At 44.8% G+C, this 12,500-nt stretch overlaps 3 protein-coding genes across 4 annotated transcripts in view; 2 read left to right on the top strand and 1 right to left on the bottom strand.

Moving 5' to 3' along the window:
• The window catches only part of LOC308372767 (transitional endoplasmic reticulum ATPase), a 17,308-nt gene extending 10,176 nt beyond the window's left edge, over positions 1–7,132 (top strand). For both annotated transcript variants that reach the window (XM_080848070.1, XM_080848071.1), the window contains exons 11-19: positions 1–72; positions 705–869; positions 1,603–1,725; positions 2,488–2,700; positions 3,301–3,479; positions 3,914–4,043; positions 4,568–4,726; positions 4,941–5,092; positions 5,684–7,132. The exon at positions 1–72 is cut by the window's left edge and continues 41 nt beyond it. In XM_080848070.1, the coding sequence (XP_080704196.1) occupies positions 1–72; positions 705–869; positions 1,603–1,725; positions 2,488–2,700; positions 3,301–3,479; positions 3,914–4,043; positions 4,568–4,726; positions 4,941–5,092; positions 5,684–5,783 (1,293 nt within the window). In that variant the 3' untranslated portion in view covers positions 5,784–7,132. The remainder of the gene's footprint in view (positions 73–704; positions 870–1,602; positions 1,726–2,487; positions 2,701–3,300; positions 3,480–3,913; positions 4,044–4,567; positions 4,727–4,940; positions 5,093–5,683) is intronic.
• A 620-nt stretch (positions 7,133–7,752) lies between these two features.
• Positions 7,753–9,899, top strand: ndufb7 (NADH:ubiquinone oxidoreductase subunit B7). Its single transcript, XM_080835747.1, has 3 exons — positions 7,753–7,982; positions 8,507–8,675; positions 9,689–9,899. Exons 1-3 carry the CDS (start codon positions 7,871–7,873, stop codon positions 9,777–9,779), a joined length of 372 nt encoding a protein of 123 aa, XP_080691873.1. The 5' UTR covers positions 7,753–7,870; the 3' UTR covers positions 9,780–9,899.
• Positions 9,900–11,569: 1,670 nt separating this feature from the next.
• The window catches only part of tecrb (trans-2,3-enoyl-CoA reductase b), a 14,616-nt gene continuing 13,685 nt past the window's right edge, over positions 11,570–12,500 (bottom strand). The window contains exon 11 of the mRNA XM_080854116.1: positions 11,570–12,500. This exon is cut by the window's right edge and continues 801 nt beyond it. The gene's annotated coding sequence lies outside the window, so the exon portion shown is untranslated.

Genomic DNA, 12,500 nt, shown 5'->3' with positions numbered 1-12,500 from the left:
ACCGGCCGACTGGAGATCCTGCAGATTCACACCAAGAACATGAAACTAGCAGACGACGTGGATCTGGAGAGGGTGAGGAGAGGAGGGGGGAGAGGAAAAGAGGAGGAAGGGAGGAGAGGAGGAGGGGAGGGGAGAGAAGGGGAGGAGGAGGGAAGGGGAGGAGAAGGGGTAGGAGGGGAGGAGAAGGGTGCAGAAGAGGAGAGAAAAGGAGGAGAAAGGGGACAAGAGAGGAAGAGAGAAGGAGAGGAGGAGGGGAGGATCTACAGTTTCACACCAAGAACATGGAAATAGCAGACAACGTGGATCTGTAGAGGGTGAGGAGAGGAGCGGGGAGAGGTGGAGGGAGGAGGAGAGGAGGAAGGGAGAGGAAGGGAGGAGGGAATGAGCGGAGAGGAGAAAACAGGAGGAGAGAGGGGAAAAGAGAGGATGAGAGGAGGAGGGGATTTCACAATACTTGTGATTGTACGTATATCTTTATGTATAGTTGTGTATATGCATCTGTGTGTGTGTTTATGTGCTTGAGTGTATGTGTTTATTTGTGTGTGTATATGAATATGTATATATATATCTTTCTGTGTATGTGTTTGTGTGTGTGTGTGTATGTGTGTATGTGTGTATGTGTGTATGTGTGTGTGTGTGTGTGTAATCATCCATGTGTGTGTGTGTGTGTGTATTTATCCATGTGTGTGTGCTGGTTCCCCCAGATAGGCAAAGAGACCCACGGTCACGTAGGTGCTGACATGGCGGCCCTGTGCTCCGAGGCGGCCCTGCAGGCCATCCGTAAGAAGCTGACCCTCATCGACCTCGAGGACGACACCATCGACGCCGACCTGCTCAACTCGCTCGCCGTCTCCATGGACGACTTCGAGGTCAGCTGCAGCATCTCCGCTCTGAGATGTCGCATCACGTGAACCCACACACGATGCACCCACACACCACATACACAGTCCACACACAAGCCACATACACATGCCACACATACATACCACACACAAGACACATACACACCAAATACACATGCCACCCACACATCACATACACAGTCCACACACACACCACACACACACACACCACACACACACACACACACACCACTTATACCACATACACCACATACACACACACACACACACACAGTTATTAAAGTACGGCACTTATACACGCAACATCCGCAACACACACCACACTTACACAACACATACCCACACCACACACACCACACATTTGTCTCTTCCACCCACCCACTCACACTCCCTGTTCCTTCCCCCCCTCTTTCTCCTTCCCACTCCTCCCTCTACTCTCTCTCTCCATCTTTCTCTACATCCCTCTCTCTCTGTCTCTTTATCTCTCCCTCTCTCTCTCTCTCGATCTCTCTCTCTCGATCTCTCTCTCCCCTCTCTCTTTCCCCTCTCTTTCTCCCCTCTCGCTCTCTCCCCCTCACTCTCTATGTTCTCTGCCGTTCTCGCTGCCCTCCTTCACTCTTCCCTCTTTCTCCTTCCCCCTCCTCCCTCTCCTCTCTCCATCTTTCTCTCCCTCTCCATCCCTCTCTCTCTCCATCCCTCCATCCCTCCCTCCCTCCCTCCCTCTCTCTTTCCCCTGCAGTGGGCTCTGAGTCAGAGTAACCCCTCTGCTCTGAGGGAGACGGTGGCTGAGATTCCTCAGGTGAACTGGGAGGACATCGGCGGCCTGGACGAGGTCAAGAGGGAGCTGCAGGAGCTTGTGCAGGTGAGGCATTTATTTCATTGGCTTATGTAAATGCCCAGATGACCACAGGAACCAAAAACGAACCCTAGACTGAACGGCCTCGTCCCATATCGCCCCCTCCTGGAGGATAGCACACATCACAAGACAGACCGAGAGGGAGACCTGCACTAATGGATGTTGTGGGTAGACGATCAGCCTACTGGATGTAATTCTAGAAATTTGAATTGGTTAAGATTAGTTACCAGGCATGAACGGAAAACACCATTTATTTGATTGGCTAATACCAGGACCTTTACTTATTCGCTGAGCGACAATGTTGCTGTTCAACATTGCGGTACAAGTGGGGAATGAACCACATTTGAGTACGAGCCACTGTCACGCCGTCACACTTTACTCCCATTGGCTTCAGAGCTGTAACTCCCTCTCTCCACTCTCTCCCTCCTTGCTCTGTCACTTTCTCTTTCTTTCCCGTCTCCCTGCATCTTCACTTTCTCACCCCCTTCTCCCTTTTTCCCTTTCCTGCCATTTCTCTTTCTCTACCTGTTTGTCTTTCCCTGTTTTCTCTTGACTTTGTCATTTCTGTGACTCTCTCTATCTTTTTTCTCTATCTGTCCATCTGTCTCTCTTCCTCATTCCCTCTCTCCCTTTTCTCTCTCTGCAACTCTCCTGTTTTCTCCCTCTCCCTACCTCTCTCCCTTTCTCTCTCTCTGTGACTCTTTCTATCTATGTATCTATCTCTCTCCCTCTCCCCCCTTCTCTCTCTCTCTCTCTCTCTCGGCTCAGTACCCTGTGGAGTACCCTGAGAAGTTCCTGAAGTTCGGCATGACTCCGTCCCGCGGCGTGCTCTTCTACGGCCCGCCGGGCTGCGGTAAGACCCTGCTGGCAAAAGCCATCGCCAACGAGTGCCAGGCCAACTTCGTCTCCATCAAGGGTCCCGAGCTCCTCACCATGTGGTTCGGAGAGTCAGAGGCCAACGTCAGAGACATCTTCGACAAGGTGAGCAGAGAGAGATGAGAGAGGAGAGAAGGGAGAGAGGGAAGGTGGGATAGATAGATAGATAGATAGATAGATAGATAGATAGATAGATAGATAGATAGATAGATAGATAGATAGATAGATAGACAGACAGACAGACAGACGGATGGACGGACGGACGGACGGACGGACGGACGGACGGACGGACTGACGGACGGACGGACGGACAGACAGACAGACAGACAGAAAGGCAGATGCTCAGTGTTACGGGAAGCTGAGAAGAAGGGAAGGTGAGAAGAAATAAGAGAAGAAAGGAAGGATAGATAGATAGATAGATAGATAGATAGATAGATAGATAGATAGATAGATAGACAGACAGATAGATAGATATATAGATAGACAGATGTGAAGTAATTGTAGTTTGTGGGTTCAGACAGACAAACAGACAGACAGAGAGACAGACAGACAGATAGAGAGGCAGATAGATAGATATATAGGTAGTACACATTGGAGGAACACTAGACATTAAAGGATACATGATTACATACATGCATGTTAATAGACATATAGAATATATAGATGTATGCGTGACCCTGTGACCTTTTGACCCATTGACCCCAGGCTCGGCAGGCGGCACCGTGCATCCTCTTCTTTGACGAGATGGACTCCATCGCCAAGTCCAGAGGGGGAGGGGCCGGTGATGCAGGGGGTGCGGCCGACCGTGTCATCAACCAGATCCTGACCGAGATGGACGGCATGAGCAACAAGAAAAACGTGTTCATCATCGGGGCTACCAACAGGTGTGTGTGTGTGTGTGTAGGTGTGTGTGTGTGTGTGTGTGTGTGTGTGTGTGTATATATATGTGTGTGTGTGTGTGTGTGTGTGTGTGTGTTTGTGTGAGAGACATTATCTTATATCTGTCCTCTGCTGTGTCCTCTATTTCCATCCTTACTCGTCCTCTCTGCTTCCCTGCTACTTGACCTCCCTCCCTCTCTCTCTCTCTCTCTCTCCCCTTACTCTCTCTCTCTCCCTCCCCCCTCCCTCCCCATCTCTCTTTCTGCCTTCCTCTCTCTCTCTCTCTTCCTCCCCATCTGTCTCCCTCACTTTCTTTCTTGCTCTCTCCCCCCCCCCCCCTCTCTCTCTCTGCCCCTCTCTCTCTCTCTCCCTCTCTTTCTCTGCCTCACTCTATTTCCCTCTCCCCCTTTCCTCTCTCTCTCTCTCTGTCACTCTCCAGACCTGACATCATAGATCCTGCCATCCTGAGACCTGGGCGTCTAGATCAGCTCATCTATATCCCTCTGCCAGATGTGCGCTCTCGCTCTGCCATCCTCAGAGCCAACCTACGCAAGTCACCCATCGCTAAGGTCAGCGCCATGGCAACGACCCCTCTAGACATTGTTGTTGACAATATCGTGTTGACTTGGGACACCTTTACAGGTCCAGCAACCTTCTCAGAGTAATGACATACATGACGTGTGTGTGTGTGTGTGTATGTGTGTTTGTGTGTGTGTGCATGTTTGTATGCATGTGTGTATGCGTGTGTGTGTGTGTGTGTTTGTGTGTATGTGCATGTGTGTGTGTGTGTGTGTGTTTGTGCATGTGTATTTGTATGTATGTGTGTGTGTGTGGTTGTGTGTGTGTGTCTGTGTGTGTACTATGAACCAGTAGTTTTATCAGTAGTGAGTGTGTGAGTGAGTGTGTGTGTGTGTGTGTGTGTTTTGCATGTGTGTGTGTGTGTATGCGTGTGTGTGTGTGTGTGTGTGTGTGTATGTGTATGCGTGTGTGTAAACTTCTCATTACTATGAACCAGTAGTTTTATCAGTATTGTGTGTGTGTGTGTGTGTGTGTGTGTGTGTGTGTGTGTGTGTTTGTGTGTGCTGTCTGACAGGAGGTGGATCTAGAGTACCTGTCTCGCACCACAGAGGGGTTCTCTGGGGCCGACCTGACGGAGATCTGCCAGAGGGCCTGCAAGCTGGCCATCAGGGAAGCCATCGAGGCCGAGATCCGCGCAGAGAGACAGAGACAAAGCCGGCCAGACACTGCCATGGTCAGTCAGGGAGACACACGCACATACTCATTACACGTACAGTGCTCATTCTCTCATTTTATCTTTCTGCTTTGTTTCAATCCTTCTTTCCTCCCTCCCTCCCTTGATGAATACTTATTAATAATAATAATAATAATAATAATAATAATAATAATAATAATAATAATAAGAATAATCTTAATTATCTTCTCCTTTCTGTGGCTCCCTGCCCCAGGATGAGGACTCTGACCCCGTGCCTGAGATCAGGAAGGACCACTTTGAGGAGGCCATGCGCTACGCCCGCCGCTCCGTCAGTGACAACGACATCCGCAAGTACGAGATGTTCGCCCAGACGCTCCAGCAGAGCAGGGGCTTCGGAAACTTCAGGTACCTGCATGGACACACTCACACACACATACCCACGCACACACATATTCACACACACACACACACACACACACACACACACACACACACATACGCACGCACACACATATTCACACACACACACACACACATACGCACGCACACACATATTCACACACACACACACTCACTCACATACACACACACACTCACTCACATACACACACACACACGTACACACACACACACACACACACATACGCACGCACACACATATTCACACACACACACACACACACACACACACTTGCACGCACGCACCCATGCACGCACACACATATTTACACACAGTTACACATGCGTGACACAAACACACTCATATTTACTCTCACACACTTCCAAACACACACACACATTCATGTATGAATGTGACAATGACATCTTTATGTGCCAAATGTTCACCTAAGTACACCAATGTCTTCAGTTTTTCTCTCTGATTCCATTGTGTTCTAAGGTCCAATCTTCATGATGACTAAACTCTGTCTTTCTCACACACACTGCCACACGTGGTCTGACATATGAACACTTTTGTGATGTCACTTCCTCCCTTAGGTTTCCCACTGGCTCTGAAGTTGGGGCAGGTCAGGGGTCAGGTCAGGGTAACTCCGGCAACATGTACAGTGACGGTGGGGACGACGACCTTTACGAGTGAGGGTCATCCACAGAGGTCAAAGTTCATCGTTGTCATGTTATATAACTCTGCAGGCATCCACACCTGCATCAATACTACTTAAGTACATATGTTTATATACACATACAGTACATTCATACTATGCCTATTAGGAGGTGACCCACTTTGCCTCTCTGTTGAAACTGCTACAGTTTGTGTGTTGTGTAGAAAATTCCTGGATAAAGAAATTCCAGTGGATACATTGTGATTTTTAAGAAAGAAAATAATGTATCAACTTAAGTTTTGGTGTGAATAAGGTGAGGCTGTTTATCATGCACTTTTGTTATGGAGAAATGAAACTAGCCAAAAAATAGAAGATGCTTTTTCTATGTTTCCTTCATGGGTTTTACGAGTGTTCCTCAAAAGCCTTTTGCTTTGCCCTATCCTCTATTGAAGGGTGAGTCTGTGATTCTGGCAAAAAGCTGTTAATGTTTGAGCTCTATAGCCAATCAAATTGTGTCTTTGTTCGTGAGCAAGAGGAACAAACTAGAGAAGCAGCAGTGGCTTCTCTAGCAAATGGCTGATCCGGCATGATGTTGAGACAAGGAAGATCAGCTGGAGAGAACTCATGGCTACGGACACTAACTGCATTACATTCATTGTTGGAGTCACTTATGATGTCATTCTGTTGGATATTTTAGAATCAACAACATGCAGTTATTACAATAAGGTAGAGACACACAGTTGTAGAATTTAGACCAATTGTATTTATCTTTGCAAAGAGGGAGAGAAGTTACATCACTGCTGCCAACTCAACTCTGAATGATGTCCTACCAACTTCACAGAATCTCAGTCAGTGGGTGGATGAAGACAGAAGCTGCAAGTTGTGTTTGGGTCTGGGCTCATTAAAAAAAATTCTGTCTGGGAGTATGACTAGCCTGACCCAGGGTCATAACACGTGAAGACATAATCAGGTTTTTAAAACATTTGCGTGGGAATAAATGCGTTGAGGTGAACTTTTTGCCGGTGAATGCCAGGGCCAGTAGGATTTATTTTGTGCAAGAGGGGCAGACAAGTGCACGTACAAATAGTACTTGTGTTGCAGGTTGGTGTCGGAGGACAACTTCAAGTTCCAAAGCATATTGCTGTGAGTGCTAAGAAACCAGATATGGTGTTGTATTATTAGTGCGAGCGCATGCGAAAGTGAGAGGATTGGCCTCTGTGGGAAGTCCCCGACCGATAGCAAAAGGAATTTAACATTTATTTTTTTGTATTTGTGCAAGAACCATAGACTGTACCTTTTAACTATGCACATTTTTCCTCAAAAGCTGTTGAATGGATGTAAACAACGTAATGACATGGATAATAAACGTGTTCTTAAACTACTTGCATTACTGTATATTGCCCTTGTCAATTACATACCATGTATAACATTATTTATCTTGTTAACACCAATCTTAATTTAAATCGAATGCTTACTATTTAAACATTTTAATGTTTTTTTTGTATTCTCCATTAGGCTTTGTAATTGTACTCTGTCCATAAATAGACACACTGTGATAAGCAACATCAGAATTATATATAGAGTATACAGTATATATTTTTTTAATTCGCTGCAAAAATCAAATGGACAAATAGACAAAAGAAATAGACAACCTTTACCTCATATAACACATTGTTAAAATCTGATGCAGCCAACTGGTGAAAACTTTTAGGTGGTATTTTAAATTGATGGGTTTTGTGAAATTTACACTTTAGTTTTTATTAAATTGATGGGTTTTGTGAAATTTACACTTTAGTTTTTTGAGCTAATAGCTTCTCCACAAAACGGACATAAGCCTCTGAAAAACTATCCGAATGTTAACTTGTAACTCTGTGACAATCCAACTTATATTACTAAGGAACAACTGTCAAGTGTAAATATAACGGAACTATGTACCTTGTCTGGTTTGAAGCTGGGGGGGTGTCTCATGTCGTACCGTCCGTCCTGTTTACTTCCGTTGCAGAACGGAAATAGCCAGGTAGTAACGTTTGGAGGTGACCGAATGGTCGGCTTGTGAATTCTTCGAGTTTCGGTGGTATTGCAAGCTACACTTGATTGGATATAACAAAGAAAGCCTACTGCCGCCATGGGATCTCATCTTGTGCGGAGTTATGTCACCGAGACGGACACTGCACCCGACCCAGCGAAACCTTTCACATCGGACCCAACAACGGGCTTCGATGACAGGACAGAGAGAGGTTAGAAGCTAACTGTTAGCTATGTTGGTTACACTGCATTTGTTATTGTGTGCGAACGGCAATCTTACTAACTTTATGCAAATTTGCTAATGAAAAGGTGCTAGCTGAATTATATTTAATCATAGTACGAATAAAATAATGTTAGCTGCCGTGTCACTACAACTGTGTAACGCTAGTTAGCTCATGTTTTTACTTGCTAACCAAACTGTCGCTGAAACTGTTGCAGGTCGCTGAATTGCTTACATGTTTGTCCAACGCTTGTCTATCAGGTACAGGTCAAATGTTAACATAAGCTGTCACACGTTATCTAGCCTCGAATACATGAACAGTGGAGAGGTATAGAAAGAACACATCTGTTAACTGTTAGCCAACGTCACTAAGCGTAACTTCTGCAGCCGAGGACGGCGGACGTTTAACATAGTTTGTTACATTAATCGTAAAACGACGATTTAGGGTACTTAGAAACGTAACGTCTCCCGTTGCTCTGTTCCCTCAACATTACTACGTTTATGTTTTGTTGCTAGAAATGGTTGCCACGCAGGAGCAGATGAACCTGGCGATGCTGCCGTTGGAGCAGCGAGACTATTGCGCTCACCACCTGATCAAATTCATGAAGTGCAAGAGGGACAACTGGCCAAACTTCCTGTCTTGCAAGCACGAGAGACACGACTGGGACCTCTGCGAGCACCAGGAGTAAGTATATTTCTGTTTGGACACATAAACGCACTTTTAAAGAACCTATCTTCATTTTTGTAATGTGTGGACTTGGAGTATATTCAACTCCAGTATGATATATCCAGTGCAGCGCTGCATATCAGTTCATTCCCTTAAACACTTACTTTACTTGTTAATTAACACATTTAAAAAAAAAAAAAAAAACCTGTAATAAGGATTGAAGGATAGGTCCATTCAGTGTCTTCACTAATGGGTTAAGTCTCCAATACCAAGGTCACTAACAATGTGAGATATATAGATATATATATATAGATATATATACATTTTTTATTATGAGTACTTACTATGCCATGGTATGGTAGGTTGTTGTGCGGTGTCTTGTTTTAAGAATCTCAGTGCCCAGTCTGACCGTGTTGTTCTGTGCATCTGACAATAAAAGACTTGAAACTTGAGGGAATACTGACTGGGTTTAGATACTTTAATGATACTGAACAGTATTGCATCCACATGCACGCTGCACTACTGAGTAAGAAATGCAGAGAATCATGGGTAATGTAGTTTTGTGTGTGTAGCCTCTGTCCTAGTCTGGCATGCATGTGACACCCCACTGATGTGTTGTGATTGTAATCCTGCTCTGTACTGGGTTTCCTAAAAAAGGCGTTGTCGAGCAACCGCCAACGTAACTAAGAGAGAAAGTATCCAAAAATGAGCACAGTAATCACATCTCGTCTAATGACTCGGTTAAGGATGGAAGTTGTTCAGCAATGTTTCCGGCAGATGTTACCTCAGAGAGGAAGCACAGTGTCATTTGGAAATGTTTGCATTTATTGTTTTTCTTTAACTTAAACCACCTTAAATATTTAAATGAGATGGCAGGGTAGCGTTGTGCTAATCTCTAACTGTGTGTGTGTCTGCCTGTGCGTGTGTGTGTGCCTCTGCGTGTGTGTGTGTGTGTCTGCCTCTGTGCGTGTGTGTGTGTCTGCCTCTGTGCGTGTGTTATGTGTGTGTGTTATGTGTGTCTGCCTCTGCAGCTACGTGATGAGGATGAAGGAGTACGAACGTGAGAGGAGACTTCGTCTGAGGCAGAAGAGAATCGAAATCGCAGAAGCGCAGGCAGCATAATGTCTCCAGATGCAGGCGCACACCCACTTACATACACACACACAGATATATTTCTCTTCAGTCTCTGTATATACCTGCTCTTAAAATAAACTCCAATAAATATGAGGAGCCTTGGATTTACTCAAACTTGAATTGAGTTTTCGTTCCCCATCACCTCTTTCATTGATACAGAGTGTGACTTAAAAAAGCTTCTTCAGAACTCATGTCATGACCAGATGTTGACAAGGCCCTTGAAGCCTAGAAGAGTGGGAACTGCACTGGTGGACTGGTTGGCACCCCTGTAAACACACCAACACACACACACACACACGTTTTCCTAACCAAAGGTAGGAGACGTCACACACACACACATAACTTTGCAGTTGGGCAAAAGCTCTGCCACACACAGATGCGTAATTACGACTTAACAGGCCCGAGTGCAAACCAGCCAACGAAGGCCCCCTTACCGTCGTATCGTCAGGTGACACTAATGATTTTGCGACTTTTGGGAGGCACAGGCAAATGCACTTATGATGTACAATACACATTAAGGGTTGCTACAATATGTTCAATTTGAAAACACCAATCAAACTGATTTTGGAGAAACAGTGTATAATGAGCAGATGGGACATCACATGGGAAAACATTAACACAACTTCTTCAGGGGGTTATCAAACATTATTGTGAATTAGGAACATTTACATGGATTTATGGGAACAGCCACTCGACAGCGCCTCGTCTGCTGTGATCAATTACAAAACAAACTTCCTCCAACAATATCACTTAGACCTATGCGCAAAGTAACTTTTAACAACATTGAAGCGAAAAAATTAATTTCAAGTACCATTAGGCGTATAAAAAAACACAACATGCATGACGTTTAGAATGGCATCCATACGAGCCTTGCGTTGAGCAGAATGATCAACAATTTCAGAAATGTTCAACTCCCTGGCCCGGATGCTTTCGATGGACAGGGTAGCTAATCCACTCAGTATCTACTGCCCAATACTGCTCTTTAGTAAGTCTTAATCATCTTTTGTTCAGAAAATGATCGCTATGCTGTGGCTACGGTCACAGGTACAGTAAGAAACAATAGCAGAGCTGTGCACACCTTGCCAAATGCTGATGTAACCGAGTGGTTATTAACAATCTGAGTTTTTGCTATCTGTTGCACTCATGACTGCTGAGAAATCGCTGCTTAAAAAGCAGGGCGTGAACTTTAGGAGTTGCGCTGGAAACGTGGGCGCAATGTCCCTGTCATAGTGGTCAGACAAAACTTTTGCCTTTCCAAACAGCGCATCATCTCCTGCGAGTTGAAGGTTAGTGGGGTGTAAAGCATAGAAGACATGACAGGTTGCTCGCGTACTACTGAATCTTTGGGAGGCTGGCTGATTATGATGTCTAGATTTAGCTATTTTCCGACTACATCCTGCAAAATAGTTTACAATATCTAACCTGGCTGCTGCCTTAACCTATAGGCCACGGGCCCTAGTGCAGCTGCACACCCTGCACTCCCTATAGTTACACCACTGGCCACACACACACAACTTTTGTGACCAGTATTCTCTCTTATGAAACGTTGGCAAAGTACACACAGAATCCTGAACACTCCGCAGACTGCAAACACACTCCACACACTAGGTGTGTGTGTTTGTGGGGTAATGTATTTAACAAAGTCACATTAAAAGCTAGCTGTGTGTGTATGAGGGGTAGTGTATTTAATAAACAGACATTAAAGCTAGTATTCAACTGTAAAGAGCAGTCACAAAATTATTCATAACCACACAACCACTTTTTTATAAATTATTTATTTTACACAAATCAAGAAAAGTAGTCACATTGTAAATGTCACATTGTTCTAGTAAGGGTTTCTGAAAATTAGGATTTAGATTCCAAGATTTTTGCCCTTTATGTCAACAGTTAGTTAGAATTACAAAAAAAAAAAGATAGAAATAGAAAGACAAAGAGCACACATGCTTTTAACACTAAGCTTTTAACACACAGCGTTTAACACTAAGCTTTTAACACATAGCGTTTAACACTAAATACCCTACCGAAGAGCTAACGATGCCTGAAGCCATTCATCTAAACCAAGCTGGTGAACTAGCATGTTTAAAAGACATCTCCGAAAATGCACTTCCAGAGTATTCCATGAACTTTACAAAGCATGCTGGGATGCTTGAGGTCAGTCGATAACGGAAGACCTGAGTGGAACACCAAGGACAAGCGTTGAGAAACAAGACTGGCGCCAGCCCTTGTCAAAGCTAACAACATTTTTTTTTTTTGCTAAATGTTTTGCCCGACTGGTTGAAGATGGGACATGTTGGCTTCAATTGTAAACATCCTGGGTTAGCTAGAGGGTTTAACATCGGAGCCCTTCTTTAAAACACCTGTGTCAGTCTTGATATACGAAGCTGTGATTGGAAAAGGGGGGATGTCAGGACAAAAGGTGGGTGTTAGTTAGTTAGAGGGGTTTGGAGACTAGGTAGGTGTCGGTGAGTTAGTTTAGTTGGTCAGAGGTGTGTTCAGGATGTTAACAAGTCTAACACAGCTTTTGGGTAATTTTAGTGTAAATCTTTAACACAAGTCAGTTGGGTTAGGATGAGAAGAGTCAGCCTAAGAGAGGCTAGGTTGTTCTGTCAGGGAAGTGGAGACTGCCTGGTACAATTCAGTTCAAGGGGTGTCTAATGGAGATGACATGGTACAGTCCAGTTCAAGGGTTGTCTAATGGAGATGACATGG

This window comes from Sprattus sprattus, assembly GCF_963457725.1.
Source record: "Sprattus sprattus genome assembly, chromosome: 1".
In the NCBI taxonomy this organism is placed as follows: domain Eukaryota; kingdom Metazoa; phylum Chordata; class Actinopteri; order Clupeiformes; family Clupeidae; genus Sprattus; species Sprattus sprattus.
This window is presented reverse-complemented; position numbering and strand designations above follow the sequence as displayed.

What these genes read in the sequence shown, in the direction of transcription:
- ndufb7 (XM_080835747.1), top strand. Translation starts at nt 7,871, where the DNA reads ATGGGATCTCATCTTGTGCGGAGTTATGTCACCGAGACGGACACTGCA. An exon ending in CGATGACAGGACAGAGAGAG is followed by an intron (nt 7,983 to 8,506) that starts GTTAGAAGCTAA and finishes TTTTGTTGCTAG; the next exon opens with AAATGGTTGCCACGCAGGAG. An exon ending in GACCTCTGCGAGCACCAGGA is followed by an intron (nt 8,676 to 9,688) that starts GTAAGTATATTT and finishes CTGCCTCTGCAG; the next exon opens with CTACGTGATGAGGATGAAGG.